Source organism: Lycorma delicatula, chromosome 1 (assembly GCF_047948215.1).
Source record: "Lycorma delicatula isolate Av1 chromosome 1, ASM4794821v1, whole genome shotgun sequence".
In the NCBI taxonomy this organism is placed as follows: Eukaryota; Metazoa; Arthropoda; class Insecta; order Hemiptera; family Fulgoridae; genus Lycorma; species Lycorma delicatula.
Genome location: NC_134455.1, coordinates 22,228,230 through 22,252,442, shown reverse-complemented (window position 1 = coordinate 22,252,442; position 24,213 = coordinate 22,228,230). Strand labels below are relative to the sequence as shown.

Genomic DNA, 24,213 nt, shown 5'->3' with positions numbered 1-24,213 from the left:
TTTTTGGGATTTATTTCATACCATTTTCTCATGACAAATTCGAGGGCGCAGTTAAAAAGGAGTGGTGAGAGGCCGTATCCTTGCCTCAATCCAGTTTTTATGTAGAAGGGTTGAGAGAGTTCACCTCTGAATTTCACTCTGGACTGCGTATCGGTTAAAGTTAATTTTATCATGTTTACGAGTTTAGGGTGAAGGCCCAGGTTTCTCAGAATATTCAGCATGGATGGTCGGTGTATACAATCATAGGCCCTTTTAAAGTCGACGAAGGTGATTATTAGTTGTTTTTTCCGTCTTTTATATAAGTCCATCATAAGTTTTAGGGATATTATTTGCTCCGGGCAACCTCTCCATGGCCTAAATCCCCCTTGGTATTCCCCAAGTTCCAGTTCAAGTTGGTCTTTGCATCGGTTGTATATGATTCTCGACAGGATTTTGTATGTGCAATCCAGGAGAGATATGCCTCTGTAGTTTTCAGGATTAGTTTTATCCCCTTTTTTATGTAATGGATGGATGAGGGCTGTGGTCCAGTGTTCTGGAAGTTTTTCTTCGTTCCATATTTTCACGAGGCATATATGTAGGGAAGTTTTGACTGAATAAACTGATGAGTGTTTCCAGAGTTCTGCGAAAAGCTGGTCTTCTCCGCTTGCTTTGTAGTTTTTTATTTCATTTAAGGCTGCGAGAACTTGTTGAATTGTTGGCGGGTTGATATTTACCGGTGAAGTTTTAACTGGAGTTTCAGTGTCAATCTCAAAAAGCTCTGGGGGGTCGTCACAGTTGAGGAGTCTATTGAAGGTTTCTGCCAAAATTTCAGCATTTTCTTTATTGGTGTGGCATATTTCCTTTTTTTCCTCTCAGCATAAGGGTGGGTGGTTCATATCTTTGAAGAGCCATGCAAGCTATAACTATAATAACTTTTTTTTTCGTGTGTTGTTCCGGCTTGGAGAAGAGTGTTATGTTAGCCGCGCGGAGTATCATCGAACTAGCCCGACTAGTGTAGTTTGTGCGTGCTCATGTAAAACGCCACTGGGGTCAGTGAGTAGTGAACCCCAGGCGGAAGACTTGGCGTTAGCGTCCAGAGCAGCCAGCACTCTGATGCCCGGGAGACCGTCCAGAATCCGCCCCAATTTCGCCAGCAAGTCATTAATACTCCATCCAAGTTGGATGTATCCCGACACCAGTACAACATCGAGCGTTTACCCCTCGTGACCCGCATGACGTTTTATTTCTAATTAGAAAACTGAGGCATCCTGAAGACAACGACACGATTACGATCGTAGAGAGCGGCCGTTCATCACGATAATGAATAACATCAACCCCGTGGAAGCCGAACACGCTATCCCCGACCGTGTACGGCTCCTGAACAAAGATAATCTCGAGGTAGCACTACTCAAGTATCCTCATGGCTTCATTGCTGGCCGCCCGGGAACGATGCAGGTTTAACTACTGTCCCGTGCACAAGCGTTCGATGTGGTGACGACCTTTTTTCAAAAGCTTCCTCCAATTCAGGTGTCGCCATACGCCGTATTATGTAGGATCTTATCCCGGGCTATGTCGTGTTTCCTCTCGACCCGGTGTCCAGCATGAATACCTTCACCAAGGCACAAGGAGCGCACTTTGCAGGCGCGGTCTTATTGGGACGGTTAAGTGCCCTGTTCCCAGCAAGGGCGCAATGACCACACATCTTCGACTGTGCCCTATAGCGGATAAAGGTGTGACCAAAGCATTGACATTTGAAGCACCGGGGTACTTCTGTATGATCGACGATCCTGCAAGAGTTCCATCCAAGGAACAGCCGACCACCGGCCACCAAGATCTGTCGGATCTTAGGCAAGGTTTCAATTATCCAGTGGCTCTTTGAGGCTTCTTTCCGCCCCAACTGCCGGACCATCCTGGTTCCAATGAGGAAGTCCTCGGCAGCCACATCCAACGCTGGATTTGGGCTCCTCTCTCGTTGACCTTGGCAAATAGTACAACATAGTTTGTGGCCTCCGCTCGACCAGCAACTAAGCCTTCAGCCCGCTTTTTTTTTCAGAACGTCAGCCTCCAGTAGCCGCTTCGCCTGCTGTTCGTTTACGACCTTCAGGACCACTCCGTGGTCCCTTTGTTTTTATGATCCGGGAATTGTGGAACATTTCTCTCCGCGGGTCCAGGACCTTTTTCTTCAGGGTCAGCTCCGTCACCGTAGACGAAGGCCCCGGACCAGGCGTTACTGGGACCAACTTAACGATGGTCAGATTAATTTTGTTAGCCGGCGGCTGGACTGGCGGCGACGGACTAACCCGCTTAGGTTCAGATGCGGGTGTTACCGCAGCGAAGGAGACAGGCTTTTTTTACCTTCTCCTCTATTCGTTTTAAAGAAATTGGACCCTCCCCGATGCCGGTTTGAAGTCTCTGACTCCTTCAATCATCTGAGGCACGGTTAGCGCCCTGGAGGTCCTCACATTTTAACGCCAGCTCAGCAGCCATCGAGCTACATTCACAGGTGCGATTCGACAAGCTGCCGAAACTCGATCGAGATACGCGGCTTCTTCTTGGAGGAGATTTTAGACCGTGCGGACCGCACGGACCGAGGAGATGCGGACCGCATCTCCTCGATCCGCCTTAAACTATTGAACCCGGAGTTTACCTTTACAGGCTTTCTTCCGGAGATCTCCAGGGCAGATCACCACCACACCGCTATCATCATCCCAACTCCGTAATGGGAAGACGTCCACCTTGTGACGTTACCGGTCGCTACCAACCCTTTCGTTTCGAGCCCTGAGGGGCTTTACCCGGAGTTCTTCTTTAGACCCTCCAAATGATTACGTGTCACAGTCATTAACCAGCCTCGATCAGGATGCCACTGATGTAAATGCCTCGGTAGGCATTTACATCACTAAAATACATATCAAATTTTGCCTTCACACGTAGTTTCTACTACGAGGCTACCACCGTATTGGGAAAGGCTCTCCCAATAGATTTAGTGGTGAAAGTTCGAGCAGCAATATGGAGATTGCGAAGAGAACGGGAGGCCGAGGTATTTGGGTTGCGGTTTCTGGCAATCCGGTATTGGCCCCGGGCCAATACCGGAACGGAACTGTGATCAAAAAGCGTTGTTAGTCCATACAAACCACTGGAAATTCCTCATTATCGCCAACCATGTTATGAAACCATTCACAGTAGTTTATCCTTCGCTCTAGGATGTCTTCATTCATCGTCTGTACCAGTCTTAGAATGTACACTTTCCAGTTTGCACTGTTCAGTATTCATCTTACACTTGACTGGCTCACCACCAACTTTCGTGTGTTCCCTGGTTCACTGATTTTTGCGGTGTGATCGTATGAATTGTTGTAACACCGCAGCACTGGACACCGGACTCTAGTTGTTCATGCCGGACCGACGGCTATAGCGAAGGTAAATGTCCACCGAGTCATTTACACCGGTGGCATCCCAACGAAGCATGGCTTATTACTACGAGATGTAAAATGTTAGAAGGTGAAAGATGACACCAGATAGAAACCAACCTGGCTCACGCCGAACTCAGATAATGTAAAATTTTATAGGTCGAACAGACCTAAAACTGTAAAATTTTAAAGTCCATCAGGGCTTGGCACGGGTGGAGGAGGGGGTGACCGGAAGCATCACAAGGCGGGTGTCTTCCTAGAGGAAGACACCCGCCAACTACATCCCAATCCGATAGGATTGGGATGTAGTTGTTCATGGTTGGCCGTATCTTTCCTTGTGCACATCTTTCTCTGCCACTGCCATTGTATCTCATGAATGTGTTCTCGTACTTCCAGTACCACTTTAGTACAGCCTTGCCTTCGATAAATGATTACCGAACCTCAATTATTGTTGCTAACCGATTGTCTTCTGCTGCACTGGCTCGTTCCACCACCAATCACCCACGCATGCGCGGCACCCATTTGCAAGTTTTGTCTACCACGACAAATTTAATACCTTGAACTATACTACACTTAAAGATTAGTGAGTATATGTCTTTTTGTTTAGATATTATTTAATTACAAACAGTGAGTATATTCTTTTTGGACCCCCCTGTATTTTACGGGAAGTATTCTTGGTGATTACAAGCATGAAACCGGTAGACCTGATTGCATCTGACAGGTGTTATGTTGGTAATAATGTAAGGAGAGTTCACTTCAGATAAAGTTGGGAAAATTGAACATCATGACAATGCTTTACAACAGGCCAGATTGTGATGCAGTAGTGGGTGGTTATATCCACGATCACTTTCCAGATGTTTTTGGTTTGGTAATCGGTACATCTCTAGGGTAAACCGGAACACAGGTGTGAGTGTGTGTATTTCTTTATAGGTGTGGTGCCTTCAGGGATATACTCCAGCGATTGGGCTTGGTGGATTCTGTTTTGTGTCTGCAATGTAAACAGCTGGACGATACTTTCCACGTAGTTTATGAATGATCTAAATATGAATTAATATTGCGGACGGAGCACATTTGTCAACTCGATATCATCCGGTCGACGTTGAATACAGAATACAGCTACTGGAATAGACGGAATACCTGTTGAATTACTGCGCAGTGCAGGTGAGGAAGCGATTGATCGATTATACAAACTGGTGTGTAACATTTATGAAAAAGGGGAAGTTCCGTCAGACTTCAAAAAAAGTGTTATAGTAATGATAACAAAGAAAGCAGGGGCAGATAGATGTGAAGAATATAGAACAATTAGTTTAACTAGTCATCCATCAAAAATCTTAACTAGAATTCTATACAGAAGAATTGAGAGGAGAGTGGAAGAAGTGTTAGGAGAAGACCAATTTGGTTTCAGTAAAAGTATAGGGACAAGGGAAGCAATTTTAGGCCTCAGATTAATAGTAGAAGGAAGATTAAAGAAAAACAAACCAACATACTTGGCGTTAATAGACCTAGAAAAGGCATTCGATAATGTAGACTGGAATAAAATGTTCAACATTTTAAAAAAATTGGGGTTCAAATACAGAGATAAAAGAACTGTATTGACGGTGAATTGGGAAAACCTGGCTGAAGGAACAATCGTGCAAAATTTTCTTGTTTATTTGCCAAAGGAGAGGTGCTAGGGTTTTTTCCTGGGTTTGCCGTGTTGTTTAATAATTCCTTGTTTTATGTTTTGTTCTAATATAGTTTATTGTTGCGTGTTGAACTCACCTTATATATCTCAAGTAGGTAGATGAGTTCCTTCGGGTATTTTGTCAATTCAATCTTGTTCAAGACTTGATGAGATGTGTTTGTTTGTTTTTATGAGTTCTCTAGGTAGCAGTGCACTGATGCGAATGTTACCTGTAGCATGAACAAGGCTGAGAGATGCTGTTTGCCAAGGTTTAGAAGATATTCCTCTGGTAAAACCCACCAGGACTAGAAATGGAGAGGTTGACGTGACGTCCAATCAAATCATAGAAATGGAGGGATTGGTGTGACGGCCTTAACCCTTACATGGCGGGGTGGTTTCCCCTATGGGGTCAGGATGATATTAATACATTTTGTCATTTATAAACATAAAAACGATTTTGAGATGACGTTTGGCATTTTTATTCCATTTCTGAGTAGTTGTACACAAATTAGGCGGAACAAAGAGAACTGGTAGAAAACCTTGGGTTTCAGACGATATATTGCAGCTGATGGATGAACGTAGAAAATATAAGAATGCTAGTGATGAAGAAAGTAAAAGGAACTATCGACAATTAAGAAATGCTATAAACAGGAAGTAAAAACTAGCAAAAGAAGAATGGATTAAAGAAAAGTGTTCAGAAGTGGAAAGAGAAATGAACATTAGTAAAATAGACGAAGCATAAAGGGAAGTTAAGGAAAATTTTAGGGTACATAAATTAAAATCTAATAATGTGTTAAACAAAGATGGTACACCAATATATAATACGAAAGGTAAAGTCAATAGATGGGTGGAATATATTAAAGAGTTATACGGAGGAAATGAATTAGAAAATGGTGTAATAGAGGAAGTTGAGGAGGATGAAATGGGAGAAACAATACTGAGATATGAATTTAAGTGAGCATTAAAAGATTTAAATGGCAGAAAGGCTCCTGGAATAGACGGAATACCTGTAGAATTACTGCGCAGTCCAGGTGAGGAAGCGATTGATAGATTATACAAACTGGTGTGTAATATTTATGAAAAAGGGAAATTTCCGTCAGACTTCAAAAAAAGTGTTATAGTCGTGATACCAAAGAATGCAGGGGCAGATAAATGTGAAGAATACAGAACAGTTAGTTTAACTAGTCATACATCAAAAAGTTTAACTAGAATGCTATACAGAAGAATTGAGAAGAGAGTGGAAGAAGTGTTAGAAGAACACCAATTTGGTTTCAGAAAATGTATAGGGACAAGGGAAGCAATTTAAGGCCTCAGATTAATAGTAGAAGGAAGATTAAAGAAAAACAAACCAACATACTTGGCGTTTATAGACCTAGAAAAGGCTTTCGATAACGTAGACTGGAATAAAATGTTCAGCATTTTAAAAAAATTAGGGTTCAAATACAGAGATAGAAGAACAATTGCTAACATGTACAGGAACCAAACAGCAACAATAACAATTGAAGAACATAAGAAAGAAGCCCTAATAAGAATGGGAGTCCGACAAGGGTGTTCCCTATCGCCGTTACTTTTTAATCTTTACATGGAACTAGCAGTTAATGATGTTAACAATTTAGATTCGGAGTAACAGTACAAGGTGAAAAGATAAAGATGCTACGATTTGCTGATGATATAGTAATTCTATATGAGGGTAAAGGAGATTTAGGTAGAACAATGAACGGCATAGATGAAGTCCTACGTAAGAACTATCGCATGAAAATAAACAAGAACAAAACAAAAGTAATGAAATGTATTAGAAATAACATAGATGGACCACTGAATGTGAAAATAGGAGGAGAAAATATTATGGAGGTAGAAGAATTTTGTTATTTGGGAAGTAGAATTACTAAAGATGGACGAAGCAGGAGCGATATAAAATGCCTAATAGCACAAGCGAAACGAGCCTACAGTAAGAAATATAATTTGTTTACATCGAAAATTTATTTAAATTTCAGGAAAAGATTTTTGAAAGTATATGTTTGGAGTTTCGCTTTATATGGAAGTGAAACTTGGACAATCGGAGTATCTGGGAAGAAAAAATTTTGAAATGTGGTGCTATAGGAGAATGTTAAAAATCAGATGGGTGGATAAAGTGACAAATGAAGAGGTATTGCGGCAAATAGATGAAGAAAAAAGCATTTGGAAAAATATAGTTAAAAAAAGGGACAGACTTATAGGCCACATACTAAGGCATCCTGGAATAGTCGCTTTAATATTGGAAGGACTGGTAGAAGGGATAAATTGTGTAGGCAGGCCACGTTTGGAGTATGTAAAACAAATTGTTAGGGATGTAGGATGTAGAGGGTATACTGAAATGAAACGACTAGCACTAGATAGGGAATCTTGCAGAGCTGCATCAAACCAGTCAAATGACTGAAGACAAAAAAAAAAGTACACGAATTATTAATATACAATCTTAAACTTAGTATTTAGTTCCATTAATTTCTGTTTCTTTAATGATTTATTTTTTGAACATAATTTTTTTTGTTTTTTTTTACAGTCTGTGTTAAGATATGATAAGTTTGATAGTCTGTCGTTACACTTACCTCCTTTAGAACTGGGACGTGTACAGCATACATTGACGCAGTTATTAGACAGATTTGTGAAGACTGAAGTGGTTGGTGGTGTCTCTTGTGAAGGTTGTAATAAATCAACACCTCCTGAAGGTCCACAGATCAAGTCGACAGCCCTTAAAAGTCTTAGTATCGGAAAGGTAAGTCTTTTTTTATTTGAACCACTTTTTTGTGCATAGTTTTTTTTTGTGGATTTTTTTCTTTTAATTTTTTTATCATTTGAATCGGTTAATTTATTAGAAATTAAGTTGAATATTCTTTTTCGATAGAATCCTGCTGGTAATCTGGATTATTTCATTTGTCTGTAAAAACATGGATTGATTTTTTTTTTTTTTTAGACAACAAAGCAAAAGAGAACAGCAATTTAAAAATTTGTAGAGATGGTTTAGCAAGAAAACAACCATCATTTAGTCATTTATTATCTGATGAGGAATGTGATACGAACTTAAAAATTGATCTTTACAGAACAATTTGGTAAAGTAACATCTTTACAAGATGTTACTTTACCAAATTTTTTATAAAAAGTGTAATGTTTTTTTCTGTATTTTTTACTGATATATTGTAGATCACATTACTATTAATTAAATTACCGATTGATTGAAAAATATGATTATAAATTTTAATCCAAAAAGTGGAAATGGAATTTGTATAATTTTACAAAGCTTGCCGATTAAGAAAGCAGTTCTAAAATATTTCAGATTTTATTAAAAATTTTCAATTTATTTATTTTTTTTTTTTTGACTTCAGTCATTTGACTAGTTTGATGCAGCTCTCCAAGATTCCCTATCTAGTGCTAGTCGTTTCATTTCAGTATACCCTCTACATCCTACATCCCTAACAATTTGTTTTACATATTCCAAACGTGGCCTGTCTACACAATTTTTTCCTTCTACGTGTCCTTCCAATATTAAAGCGACTATTCCAGGATGCCTTAGTATGTGGCCTATAATTCTGTCTCTTTTTTTAACTTTATTTTTCCAGATGCTTCTTTCTTCATCTATTTGCCGCAATACCTCTTCATTTGTCACTTTATCCACCCATCTGATTTTTAACATTCTCCTATAGCACCACATTTCAAAATCTTTTCTTCCCAGATACTCCGATTGTCCAAGTTTCACTTCCATATAAAGCGACACTCCAAACATATACTTTCAAAAATCTTTTCCTGAAATTTAAATTAATTTTCGCTGTAAACAAATTATATTTCTTACTGAAGGCTCGTTTCGCTTGTGCTATTCGTCATTTTATATCGCTCCTACTTCGTCCATCTTTAGTAATTCTACTTCCCAAATAACAAAATTCTTCTACCTCCATAATATTTTCTCCTCCTATTTTCACATTCAGTGGTCCATCTATGTTATTTCTAATACATTTCTTTACTTTTGTTTTGTTCTTGTTTATTTTCATGCGATAGTTCTTACGTAGGACTTCATCTATGCTGTTCATTGTTTCTTCTAAATCCTTTTTACTCTCGGCTAGAATTACTGTATCATCAGCAAATCGTAGCATCTTTATCTTTTCACCTTGTACTGTTACTCCGAATCTAAATTGTTCTTTAACATCATTAACTGCTAGTTCCATGTAAAGATTAAAAATTAACGGAGATAGGGAACATCCTTGTCGGACTCCCTTTCTTATTACGGCTTCTTTTTTATGTTCTTTGATTATTACTGTTGCTGTTTGGTTCCTGTACATATTAGCAATTGTTCTTCTCTCTCTGTATTTGAACCCTAATTTTTTTAAAATGCTGAACATTTTATTCAAGTCTACGTTATTGAATGCCTTTTCTAGGTCTATAAACGCCAAGTATATGTCGGTTTGTTTTTCTTTAATCTTCCTTTTACTATTAATCTGAGGCTTAAAATTGCTTCCCTTGTCCCTATACTTTTCCTGAAACCAAATCGGTCTTCTCCTAATACTTCTTCTACTCTCCTCTCAATTCTTCTGTATAGAATTCTAGTTAAGATTTTTGATGCATGACTAGTTAAACTAATTGTTCTATATTCTTCACATCTATTTGCCCCTGCTTTCTTTGGTATCATTGCTATAACACTTTTTTTGAAGTCTGACGGAACTTCCCCCTTTTTCATAAATGTTACACACCAGTTTGTATAATCTATCAATAGCTTCCTCACCTGCACTGTGCAGTAATTCTACAGGTATTCCGTCTATTCCAGGAGCCTTTCTGCCATTTAAATCTTTTAATGCTCACTTAAATTCATATCTCAGTATTGTTTCTCCCATTTCATCCTCCTCAACTTCCTCTTCTTCCTCTATAACACCATTTTCTAATTCATTTCCTCCGTATAACTCTTCAATATATTCCACCCATCTATCGACTTTACTTTTCGTATTATATATTAGTGTACCATCTTTGTTTAACACATTATTAGATTTTAATTTATGTACCCCAAAATTTTCCTTAACTTTCCTGTATGCTCCGTCTATTTTAGTATTTTAATACATTTGTATTAACTAGAAATTCACAAGGTCACCAAAAACTAATCGGCAATGAATTATACAAGCACAAGAAGCACTAATTTTGTTTGTATATCAACCAATAATATAACCTAAAACATCAATAGCAAGCAGTCTGCCATAGAACAAAAATTCCCTTTGTTTGGATTATTTTGTTTGATACTGAGCATGTGTTGCTTTTACCTTTAAGTTAAATTTCTTCTTTCTTATATAAAATTATTTTAACGGAGATGAAATTTCTTTTAATATTGTAGTTATACAGCGATGATAAAACGAAATAATATGTTTACAATTCTAACACGTAAAGATTAAGTAATTATTTGTTAATAATTAATTACTAATTTCCTATTATTTTTTTTTATTAATTATTACATGATTCCACAGGTAGAAAATGTCAGGAAATATAAATTTAGTCACGAAAAATCAGGAATTTTAGATTAGATCATTAAAATTGCAAAATCTTTCAGAGAATTTTTGTTACTGAATTAAGATTATGAGATTACATTATAATTAAGATTCTGACAGGAAATGTCAGGAAATATAAGAATTAGTCACGAAAAATCAGGAATTTTAGATTAGATCATTAAAATTGCAAAAACTTTCAGAGAATTTTTGTTACTGAATTAAGATTATGAGATTACATTATAATTAAGATTCTGACAGGAAATGTCAGGAAATATAAGAATTAGTCACGAAAAATCAGGAATTTTAGATTAGATCATTAAAATTGCAAAAACTTTCAGAGAATTTTTGTTACTGAATTAAGATTATGAGATTACATTATAATTAAGATTCTGACAGGAAATGTCAGGAAATATAAGAATTAGTCACGAAAAATTAGGAATTTTAAATTAGATCATTAAAATTGCAAAAACTTTCAGAGAATGTTTGTTACTGAATTAAAATTCTAAAAATTAGAAATAACAAAGATGGACCACTGAATGTGAAAATAGGAGGAGAAAAGATTATGGAGGTAGAAGAATTTTGTTATTTGGGAAGTAGAATTACTAAAGATGGACGAAGCAGGAGCGCTATAAAATGCCAAATAGCACAAACTAAATTTGTTTACATCAAAAATTAATTTAAATGTCAGGAAAAGATTTTTGAAAGTGTATGTTTGGAGTGTCGCTTTATATGGAAGTGAAACTTGGACAATCGAAGTATCTGAGAAGAAAAGATTAGAAGCTTTTGAAATGCGGTGCTATAGGAGAACGTTAAAAATCAGATGGGTGGATAAAGTGACAAATGAAGAGGTATTGCGGCAAATAGATGAAGAAAGAAGCATTTGGAAAAATATAGTTAAAAGAAGAGAGGCCACATATTAAGGCATCCTGGAATAGTCGCTTGAATATTGGAAGGACAGGTAGAAGGAAAAAATTGTGTAGGCAGGCCACGTTTGGAATATGTAAAACAAATTGTTAGGGATGTAGGATGTAGAGGGTATACTGAAATGAAACGATTAGCACTAGATAGGGAATCTTGGAGAGCTGCATCAAACCAGTCAAATGACTGAAGACAAAAAAAAAATTTTTAAATAAATAAATATTGATAATGACATTTTTAAAGCTCCTCCCTTATAATGTAAGATCATTTTAACTGAAAAGTGGTAATTTTGGCTAATTATTATGGCTTCACATACTATAAAATGGTGGACAGGTACTTACTGGGATTCAGTGATGTAGATGTGGCAGCAAATTGCTGCCTAGATGAAATAAATAAAATAATGGATATCATATATATTTTTAATATTTGATGGGGTGTGCCTATCCATTTTAGCAAATATATGATAAGTGAAAAATATTTGGAATAAAATATAGTTAAAAGAGGAGAGGCCACATGCTAAGGCATCCGGGAATAGTCGCTTTAATATTGGAAGGACAGGTAGAAGGGAAAAATTGTTTAGGCAGGCTACGTTTGGAATATGTAAAACAAATTGTTAGGGATGCAGGGTGTAGATGGTATACTGAAATGAAACGACTAGCACTAGATAGGGAATCTTGGAGAGCTGCATCAAACCAGTCAAAAATGACTGAAGACAAAAAAAAAAAGAATTAAAATTATGAGATTACATTATAATTAAGATTATGTTTATAATGTAATGAGAGTCAGGAAATTTTTACTAAAACGGTCAGGAGAAGTTAGTTAAAAGAAAAATTCGGTGGGAATCCTGTATTAGTTTCCTGTAGTCACTCTACACTCATGTTAAACTTTAGTGCGGCTCGTGTATAGGCACTGTGTAACTGCAGCATCCCCTATTTCCACTTCATGTTATCGATAAAATTTAATATAATGAGTCCTTTTTTTTCTTTAATTCTTTCCTTATACTTGTGCAATATATAAGTATCCATCCCATAGTTTATGAAAAAGATACGAAAATCTTTGTGTGGAACTGTGCGCTTTACAGTTCCAGTGTTGTAATGTTTTGACTGTTGTGTGCATGCGCACATAGAAAGCTCTGCACGCGAGGCTGCAAGGGAGAGAGAACACTGTCACTCTCGCAGTGCTGACCCTAGCATGCTGGTGGAAGGTAGTTTTTTTTTCTCCATTAGTTTTTATACTGTAAACCCATTAGAAAATTATTGCATGACTGTTTAATAAATAAAATATTTTATACATCTCTTATTTGCTTCTTTGAATTATCTTTGACGCAATTACTAACGTGATAAATTACATATTTATTTTTGTATTTATGTTTAGTTGCCTCGTTGCCTGTGTATTCACATTCCTCGAACGTTAATACATAATGGTGAACCGTATAAACGTCAGGATTACGTGGATTTTCCTGAGTTTCTTGGGATGGATCCTTATACGCAATACAATTTAAGGGATTTAAAGTAAGTAGATTTATTTTAGACTTATCTTTTTGACTATTATTATTATTATTATTGTTATTATCTTTTATGATCGTATAGGATCGGTTAAGTCAGTCCACTAACTGTGAGCGTACCTATGGTACGTCTCCGCAGCTAGGCAGGCATCGTCTCTAGATGGGATTATTAGGTTTCCAAAATTGATTGATTACGTCTTGTGTAAAAATTTTTTCTTTTTTTTTTTTTAATGATGAAAATCGATCAAGGGAAAGAAAAAAAATGATCGGCAAATCTTCCTGATTAAATTTAGTTTAGATCGGTTTTCGCATCTTTAAAGATTACACACTGCAAATATTTCCATGATGATCCAAAATATCCATATGCAAATTCACTCGCTACATATGCTGGAAGCTTAAATATAAATAAAATTATTTATTATTTATATATTATATTGAATTTCAGTGCGGAGTTCAGTCAGGAGAAGTTACTAAAAGAAAAATTCGGTGGGAATCCTGTATTAGTTTTCCTGTAGTCACTCTACTCATGTTAAACTTCAGTGCGGCTCGTGTATAGGCACTGTGTAACTGCAGCATCCCTTATTTCCACTTCATATTATCGATAAAATTTAATATAATGAGTCCTTTTTTTCTTTAATTCTTTCCTTATACTTGTGCAATATATAAATAGCCATCCCACAGTTTATGAAAAAGATGCGAAAATCTTTGTATTGAACTGTGCGCTTCACAGTTCCAGTTTTTTCGTTTTTTTTTTAGGGCGAAAAACGCTTATGCGTTATCATCGTTCGGATCCTTTTTTTTTATATAGAAAATTAAATGTTTTAATACTATTCTAAAAGATGAATAAAACTTACAACTAATATCAAAGGTAAAAACTAATATAAGATCAAAGTAAATAGAATTTTACAACGTCCAAGATGGGTGTAAAGGGCCCATTCTTGGATAAAAAAGACTAAAACAAAACTAAAAACCATAAAAGATCTAATATAAAACTTAAAACTAAAATAACAAAATTAAATAAAACTTAGAACTAACACAAATTTTTTTTTTTTTTTTTTTTTGTCTTCAGTCATTTGACTGGTTTGATGCAGCTCTCCAAGATTCCCTATCTAGTGCTAGTCGTTTCATTTCAGTATACCCTCTACATCCTACATCCCTAACAATTTGTTTTACATACTCCAAGCGTGGCCTGCCTACACAATTTTTCCCTTCTACCTGTCCTTCCAATATTAAAGCGACTATTCCAGGATGCCTTAGTATGTGGCCTATAAGTCTGTCTCTTCTTTTAACTATATTTTTCCAAATGCTTCTTTCTTCATCTATTTGCCGCAATACCTCTTCATTTGTCACTTTATCCACCCATCTGATTTTTAACATTCTCCTATAGCACCCCATTTCAAAAGCTTCTAATCTTTTCTTCTCAGATACTCCGATTGTCCAAGTTTCACTTCCATATAAAGCGACACTCCAAACATACACTTTCAAAAATCTTTTCCTGACATTTAAATTCATTTTTGATGTAAACAAATTATATTTCTTACTGAAGGCTCGTTTAGCTTGTGCTATTCGGCATTTTATATCGCTCCTGCTTCGTCCATCTTTAGTAATTTTACTTCCCAAATAACAAAATTCTTCTACCTCCATAATCTTTTCTCCTCCTATTTTCACATTCAGTGGTCCATCTTTGTTATTTCTACTACATTTCATTACTTTCGTTTTGTTCTTGTTTATTTTCATGCGATAGTTCTTGCGTAGGACTTCATCTATGCCGTTCATTGTTTCTTCTAAATCCTTTTTACTCTCGGCTAGAATTACTATATCATCAGCAAATCGTAGCATCTTTATCTTTTCACCTTGTACTGTTACTCCGAATCTAAATTGTTCTTTAACATCATTAACTGCTAGTTCCATGTAAAGATTAAAAAGTAACGGAGATAGGGAACATCCTTGTCGGACTCCCTTTCTTATTAGGGCTTCTTTCTTATGTTCTTCAATTGTTATTGTTGCTGTTTGGTTCCTGTACATGTTAGCAATTGTTCTTCTATCTCTGTATTTGAACCCTAATTTTTTTAAAATGCTGAACATTTTATTCCAATCTATGTTATCGAAAGCCTTTTCTAGGTCTATAAACGCCAAGTATGTTGGTTTGTTTTTCTTTAATCTTTCTTGTACTATTAATCTGAGGCCTAAAATTGCTTCCCTTGTCCCTATACTTTTCCTGAAACTAAATTGGTCTTCTCCTAACACTTCTTCCACTCTCCTCTCAATTCTTCTGTATAAAATTCTAGTTAAGATTTTTGATGCATGACTAGTTAAACTAATTGTTCTATATTCTTCACATTTTTCTGCCCCTGCTTTCTTTGGTATCATAACTATAACACTTTTTTTGAAGTCTGACGGAAATTCCCCTTTTTCATAAATATTACACAACAGTTTGTATAATCTATCAATCGCTTCCTCACCTGCACTGCGCAGTAATTCTACAGGTATTCCGTCTATTCCAGGAGCCTTTCTGCCATTTAAATCTTTTAATGCTCTCTTAAATTCAGATCTCAGTATTGTTTCTCCCATTTCATCCTCCTCAACTTCCTCTTCTTCCTCTATAACACCATTTTCTAATTCATTTCCACCGTATAACTCTTCAATATATTCCACCTATCTATCGACTTTACCTTTCGTATTATATATTGGTGTACCATCTTTGTTTAACACATTATTAGATTTTAATTTATGTACCCCAAAATTTTCCTTAACTTTCCTGTATGCTCCGTCTATTTTACCAATGTTCATTTCTCTTTCCACTTCTGAACACTTTTCTTTAATCCACTCTTCTTTCGCCAGTTTGCACTTCCTATTTATAGCATTTCTTAATTGCCGATAGTTCCTTTTACTTTCTTCATCATTAGCATTCTTATATTTTCTACGTTCATCCATCAGCTGCAATATATCGTCTGAAACCCAAGGTTTTCTACCAGTTCTCTTTATTCTGCCTAAGTTTGCTTCTGCTGATTTAAGAATTTCCTTTTTAACATTCTCCCATTCTTCTTCTACATTTTCTACCTTATCTTTTTTACTCAGACCTCTTGCGATGTCCTCCTCGAAAATCTTCTTTACCTCCTCTTCCTCAAGCTTCTCTAAATTCCACCGATTCATCTGACAACTTTTCTTCAGGTTTTTAAACCCCAATCTACATTTCATTATCACCAAATTATGGTCGCTATCAATGTCTGCTCCAGGGTAAGTTTTGCAGTCAACGAGTTGATTTTTAAATCTTTGCTTAACCATGATATAATCTATCTGATACCTTGCAGTATCGCCTGGCTTTTTCCAAGAGTATATTCTTCTATTATGATTTTTAAATTGGGTGTTGGCAATTACTAAATTATACTTCGTGCAAAACTCTATAAGTAGGTCCCCTCTTTCATTCCTTTTGCCCAGCCCGTATTCACCCACTATATTTCCTTCCTTGCCTTTTCCAATGCTTGCATTCCAATCTCCAACTATTATTAAATTTTCATCTCCTTTTACGTGTTTAATTGCTTCATCAATCTCTTCGTATACACACTCTACCTCATCATCATCATGGGCGCTTGTAGGCATATAAACGTTAACAATCGTTGTCGGTTTAGGTTTTGATTTTATCCTTATTACAATGATTCTATCGCTATGCGTTTTGAAATACTCCACTCTCCTCCCTATCTTCTTGTTCATCACGAAACCTACTCCTGCCTGCCCATTATTTGACGCTGAGTTAATTACTCTAAAATCACCTGACCAAAAGTCGCCTTCCTCTTCCCACCGAACCTCACTAATTCCTACTATATCCACATTCACCCTATCCATTTCCCTTTTTAAATTTTCTAGCCTACCAACCTTTTTTAAGCTTCTAACATTCCACGCTCCGACTCGTAGAATGTTATTTTTTAATTTTCTGGTGACCCCTTCCTTAGTAGTCCCCACCCGGAGATCCGAACGGGGGACTATTTTACCTCCGGAATATTTTACCAAGGAAGGCGCCTCCATTATTGATATGTGAAAATGCAGAGAGCCACATTTTCTTGGAAAAAAGCAGCTGTAGTTTTCCATTGCTTTCAGCTGCGCAGTACTCAGAGGACTGAGTGATGTTGATACGGCCGTTTAAGTCATTGTGACTCACGCCCCTAACAACTACTGAAAGAGCTGCTGCCCTCTTTCAGGAATCATTCCTTAGTCTGGCTCTCAACAGATACCTCTCCGATATGGTTGCACCTTCGGTCCAGCTACTCTGTATCCCTGAGCACTCAAGCCCCCTCACCAACGGCAAGGTCTCATGATTCATAGAGAAATTAAAAATAGATTAATAATTAAAAAATAAAAAATGATAAATAATTAAAAATGATTAAAAATAGAAATTAAAAAGTTGAAATAAAACTTAAAACTAACATTACTAATATCTTACAACTAATATCACAGACAGTCTTTAAAATATTAAAAAAAAAATAACTTATAAAATTTTACAAATTCCGATAAGAAGTGTAAAAGGCTCCTAATCGGATAACAAAAATCAAAAACTCAGAAAAAAAAACTTATTTAAAAACTAAAAGCATTAAAAAAATATTAGCAATAATATTAAATTTTTTGCATTAACCCAGCACTACGCAGAAATAGAAACATCCGGGTTAAAATTTCATTATCATTGCACAAGACACCACGGATGTTTCTAGGTAGATTAAATTTACGACTCAACGCCGCATAACATATGCAATCCACGAGTATAAGGTGTACAGTCATGTGGCAGTTGCATCGTGCGCATAGGGGTGCTTGTCCTCTTGTCATCAGGTAATCGTGTGTGACCCTCGTGTGTCCTATCCGCAATCGACAGAGAACTACTTCTTCACGCCAGGGTTTTCTGTATGAGGAGTCCCATGGTAACACAGAATCTTTAATCCGATAGAGTTTATTATCAACGGTAGCTGTCCAGTCACCTTGCCATCTTGCTCTTAGTGATTGTTTTAAATAGTTAATGAAATCAGAAGTAGCAATTCAGTTGGTGAAAGGAGGCTGGTTACGTGCTTCTTTGGCAGCGGAATCTGCATGTTCTTTACCTAGAATCCCTACGTGGCTAGGGACCCGGCAAAAACTTAATTCTGTGTTGCGATTATTCAACTCAGCGATTGCGTTATAAATTTCAATGACGATTGGATGTTTGGAATAAACGTTTTTTAAGGCTTGGAGAGCACTACACGAGTAACTGCAAATAAGAATTTTTCTATATTTAGGGTTAATGATGTTTAGAGCCTTATTTATAGCGTATAGTTCAGCGGTAATAAACACACTCGTAATACCGGGTAGACCAAACATATAAGTTCTTTCATTGACAACAAATGCACAGCCAACTGTATCATTTTGTTTCGATCCATCAGTGTATACAACCACGTCTGGTTTCATCTTGTAGAGAACACACTGAAACATTTGCTGGAAGACAATAGGTAGTGATTGTTGATTGTTTATTGTATGTCGTAAGGTCAAAATTAAAATTTATAAGGTTTATTCTCCAGGGAGGATATGAGCAAGGATATGTAGGAAAGAATGACGATGTGTCGACATTTATATGCTGCAGCAGACGCCGGGTACGGACACCTACAGGTGCAGTACGATGTGGATGGTCCTCATACTTTCCTAGATTAGGATTTGTAAAGACTGAGTCAAGAGCCGGGTGATTTGTCTGTTGTGCGCATGCACAGGTTGTCAGGTCTCAGGTTATTATGCCTTATTTCATGTCTGAGACCCTCCCATCTACAGCAGTTGAATACGGTGTGTTCCACGTCGTCTTCTTCCTGACAGTACAGACACCTTGACTTCTGCCTTTTCCCGATTCTATAAAGGTATTTCCCGAACGACCCATGTCGTTCATTTAAATCTTTTAATGGTTTATTAAATTCAGATCTCAGTATTGTATCTCCCATTTCATCCTCTTGAAATTTGTTCTACTTCATGTTTAACACCGGTTTCATTTTATATCGCTCCTGCTTCATCCATTCTTACTAATTCTTCTTCTCAAATAACGTAATTGTTCTACCTCCATAAACTTTTCTCCTCCTATTTTCAAATTCAGTGGTCCATCTTTGTTATTTCTACTGCATTTCATTTATTTCGTTTTGTTCTTGTTTTTTTCTTTTGTAGGACTTCATCCATGACGTTCAGTGTTCATCCTAAATTTCTTTTACTATCAGCTAATTTGAATTGTGATAATTCCTGCTTGGGATATAATCCAAAAAAAAATCCTATAAAAAGTCGTGTCCAAGCCTATTTAGGCGGATAGGCTAAAATATAAAACTTATCGGGATAAATAATTAACGGCTCAACGCCTAATATTTGACTGCATCTGAGAAGCAACAACGTTGCTAAAAAGTCCAATGAGTTGACTTCAGAGAAAGTACGGGAAATTGAACAGCTTTATGGCAAACCAGATGGGATTTCATTACTTTTGTTTTGTTCTTGTTTATTTTCATGCGTAGGACTTCATCTATGCAGTTCATTGTTTCTTCTAAATCCTTTTTACTTTCGGCTAGAATTACTATATCATCAGCAAATCGTAGCATCTTTATCTTTTCACCTTGTACTGTTACTCCGAATCTAAATTGTTCTTTAATATCATTAACTGCTAGTTCCATGTAAAGATTAAAAAGTAACGGAGATAAGGAACATCCTTGTTGGACTTCCTTTTCTTATAACGGCTTCTTTCTTATGTTCTTCAATTATTACTGTTGCAGTTTGGTTCGTGTAAATGTTAACAATTGTTCATCTCTATACTTGAAACGTAAATTTTTTTAAATGTTGGACTTATTTATTATTAATTAATAACACTAATGAACTTAATAATGAATGCTCTATATATATTTTTCAGCTGAAAAAACAACCTCTGTTGGAGCTTTCTAAAAACGATGGGGATAAAAATTTGGAGGCTTCATTAAATAATATCAAGTCAAGGTAAATTACTATTTTATGTTTTTCTTTTTTTTAAAATAATGTTTTGAATAGACATCCTGATCTTTTAACCCATTAAATGCCAGATTTAAATAAACACAACTTTTTTTTAAATTAATTATTTTATTTCATCTATTTGTAAGTATATATAAAGCTAGAAATATTTTCATATCAACAAAAAATTCAGTAATGGCTTAGTAATAAAATGGTTGGTTTACGCACCTTTGATCAAAAGCGTAATATAAAATTTAACTATGTAAAAACATAAAAAGAAACGAAACTATTTATAAAACTAGAAAAAAAACAACTATGAATAAATTACATTAAATTGTTTTTAGTTTATTGTGGATTTATTTTCTTTGCGGTGAATGAAATTCTTTGAAACATTAAGTGCAGGTAGACTTTACATTTTATACACAAAAATGAAAGGCTCCTGGAATAGACGGAATACCTGTAGAATTACTGCGCAGTGCTGGTGAGGAAGTGATTGATAGATTATTATTACAAACTGGTGTGTAATATTTATGAAAAAGGGGAAGTTCTGTCAGACTTTAAAAAAAGTGTTATAGTTATAAATGTGAAGAATACAGAACAATTAGTTTAACTAGTCATGCATCAAAAATCTTAACTAGAATTCTATACAGAAGAATTGAGAGGAGAGTGGAAGAAGTGTTAAGAGAAGACCAATTTGGTTTCAGGAAAAGTATAGGGACAGGGGAAGCAATTTTAGGCCACAGATTAATAGTAGAAGGAAGATTAAAGAAAAACAAACCAACATACTTGGCGTTTATAGACCTAGAAAAGGCTTTCGATAACGTAGACTGGAATAAAATGTTCAGCATTTTAAAAAAATTGGGTTCAAATACAGAGATAGAACTATTGCTAACATTGACAGGAACCAAACAGCAATAGTAATTGTCGAAGAACATAAGAAAGAAGTCGTAATAAGAAAGGGAGTCCGACTAGGATGTTCCCTATCTCCGATACTTTTTAATCTTTACATGGAACTAGCAGTTAATGATGTTAAAGAACAATTTAGATTCAGAGTACCTTCTACCTTCTACCTGTCCTTCCAATATTAAAGCGATTATTCCAGGATGCCTTAATATGTGACCTCTCTTCTTTTAACTATATTTTTCTAAATGCTTCTTTCTTCTTCTATTTGCCGCAATGCCTCTTCATTTGTCACTTTATCCACCCATCTGATTTTTAACATTCTTCTATAGGACTACATTTCAAAAGCTTCTAATCTTTTCTTCTCAGATATTCCGATCATTCAAGTTTCACATCCATATAAAGCGACGCTCCAGATATATATTTTCACAAATCCTTTCCTGACATTTAAATTAATTTTTGTTGTAAACAAATTATATTTCTTACTGAAGGCTCATTGCACCTGTACCATTCAGCATTTTATATCGCTCCTGCTTCATCCATGTTTAGTAATTCTACTTCCCAAATAACAAAATTCTTCTACCTCCATAATCTTTTCTCCTCCTATTTTCACATTTAGTGGTCCATCTTTGTTATTTCTACTACTTTTCATTACTTTTGTTTTGTTCTTGTTTATTTTCACCCGATCGTTCTTGCGTAGGACTTCATCTATGTCGTTCAATGTTTCTTCAAAATTTGTTTACTCTCGGCTAGAATTACTATATCATCAGCAAATCGTAGCATCTTTATCTTTTCACCTTGTACTGTTACTCCGAATCTAAATTGTTTTTTAACATCATTAACTGCTAGTTCCATGTAAAGATTAAAAAGTAACGGTGATAGGGAACATCGTTGTCGGACTCCCTTTCTTATTACGACTTCTTTCTTATGTTCTTCAATTGTTACTGTTGCTGTTTGGTTCCTGTACATGTTAGCTATAGTTCTTATATCTCTGAATTTGAACCCTAATTTTTTTAAAATGCTGTACATTTTACTCCAGTCTACGTTATCGAATGCCTTTTCTAGGTCTATAAACGCCAAGTATGTTGGTTTGTTTTTCTTTAATCTTCCTTCTACTATTAATCTGAGGCCTAAAATTGTTTCCCTTGTCCCTATACTTTTCCTGAAACCAAATAGGTCTTCTCCTAACACTTCTTCAAGAAAGGTTTAAGGGTACGAAAAGAAGTGGTTGTCGATAAAGATGATGTTCAACAAAAGGATTTAGAAGATAACTTTTAATCGTTAGATCAGTTATTTGCTGATATAAAGACAAATAGTGATAAAATTATTAATATTATAAAAATAAAACTTTACCCTGGCTTAGACTTTCATGATATCAAATTCTCAGGCAAGTTGTTAGTGTTTATCAAAGATTTGCAGATAAATTAATAATGGCAATTCACACAATATTTATTTCCCGCTTTGAAAACTATTAATGTTATTACGTATGTACAGTAGCAAACAAATTAATCCGAACAAAGGGAATTTTTGTTCTGTTGTAGGGAATTTTTATTCGGTGGCAGATTGTTTCATGTTTCAGGTTATATTGTTAGTTCATATATAAACAAAATTAGTAGCTTTTGTGCTTTTATAATGGTAACCTTGTGAATTCCCAGTTAATACAAGAGTAATTTTTTTTTTCAAGGTCCGATCGGTCGCAAAATAAAAACCCGTACAAAATTCGGATGAACCTTTGGGCATACGTGTTGTGCAGCATTTCTAGTATGGCCTCCAATCATGTCGCGTCACTTCGTTTAGTTCTGAACAGGCAGCTAGCACGTAGACATGTCGACAACAATAGCATCTCCCGTCAAGTGTGAAGTGCGTTCGGTAATTCGATTTTTTCAGCCTGACGGGTGTAATGCGGCTGAAATTCATCGAAGAATAAGTAATGTGTACGTTGAAACTTCAATGAGTGACAGCAAAGTGCGACAATGGTACAGGAATTTTAAAGCAGGACGTGTACAGATGTTCATGATGCAGGCGGTCAAGGAAGGATGCGAGTGTTAACTGATGATCTCATTGAGCGAGTAGATGAGGCGATTTGAGAAAATCGTCGGTTCACAATTTCAGTATCGAGTGATACGTTTCCTGAAATTTCAAGATCATCTCTCTGCACCGTGAGTGAGAGACTTCAGTACCACAAACTGTGTGCGAGATAAGTTCCCAAGATGCTGTCCGACCATCATAAAACAATGAGAATGGACGCCTAAATAACGTTTGTCCAGCTCTACCACAATGAAGGAGAAAATTTTTTGAACAAAATTTTCACAGGGGATGAGACACGGGTCCATTTCGAAACTGAAGAAAGAAAAGAACAATCCAAACAGTGGATGCATTCTCATTTTCCCAGTAAACCAAAGAAGTTCAAGCGAACCTTCTCCAACAGAAAGTGTATGGCTACTATGTTCTGGAACCGGAATGGAGTTCTCTTGGTGGAATTCATGGAATGTGGCCCGGCCATCCCTGCAGCCTCATACTGCGTGACTGTTCAACATTTACGAAGGATAATTCAGAATAAGCGGAGAGGAATGTTGTCATCAGGTATTGTCTTTCTCCATGACAATGCTCAGCTGCACACTGCAGCTGTAACAAAGAAACTCCTGCAGCGTTTTCGTTGGCAAGTGTTGGATCACCCACCATACATCTCGATTCCCCCCCCCCCCCTAGGGGACAAGATCCCACCTCGTAGCGTGTCGGGGGGCTATACCACCCCCTCCGTTCCTAGCCAGTAGTGGCTTTAACGGAGGACATCTTCTCGCTCTCAAACTGATTGCGCACCACAGATTTCAGTCCAGGCCCTGCAAAGATGCCACCGATGCAGATGCCCCGAGGGACATCTGCATCAGTAAAATTCACCCCGACATAGTTTTACGTGTTTATGCCTTCAGAATGAAGACAACGGACACCTGCAGCTACCACGTCGCCCTCAAGAACTAAGCTAGGAAACCTAACCGCGGAAAGAAGACCCCGCGCCTAGATCCAACTATTAAAGAGCCACTTTCTGAATGTCTCAGATCAGTACTAACAACCTCAACAATAAACCTTCCCACTAAAGTTTGTACATCGAAATTTACACCTAGTTCCCTTAAGAACCCCGCTTAATACTCAAAATGAGTTCTATCTGACTCCGCTTCGGTCTGCCCGGGAGAGGAGAATTAACGCCTACCCCCGCACAGCGCCATCACGGAGTCCCGCGTGACATTCACCATCTTTCGCAGACCGCCGCCAAGACTCCCCCGCATACCACCGAAGCAGTACCCAGAGAGGCCGTGCCGACAGTGTCGTTAGCTCATTTGTGTCCCCGTCGGAGCGCGACCGCACCCACCGGGCAAGAATAATCCCGCCCAC

The 24,213-nt window shown here is 36.7% G+C and overlaps 1 protein-coding gene across 1 annotated transcript in view; it reads left to right on the top strand.

Moving 5' to 3' along the window:
• Positions 1 to 4,167: 4,167 nt before the first annotated feature.
• Positions 4,168 to 24,213, top strand: part of LOC142317433 (ubiquitin carboxyl-terminal hydrolase 30 homolog) — a 58,998-nt gene continuing 38,952 nt past the window's right edge. The window contains exons 1-5 of the mRNA XM_075354000.1: positions 4,168 to 4,251; positions 7,586 to 7,798; positions 12,834 to 12,970; positions 13,409 to 13,460; positions 19,850 to 19,932. Coding sequence (XP_075210115.1) covers positions 4,168 to 4,251; positions 7,586 to 7,798; positions 12,834 to 12,970; positions 13,409 to 13,460; positions 19,850 to 19,932 — 569 coding nt within the window. The remainder of the gene's footprint in view (positions 4,252 to 7,585; positions 7,799 to 12,833; positions 12,971 to 13,408; positions 13,461 to 19,849; positions 19,933 to 24,213) is intronic.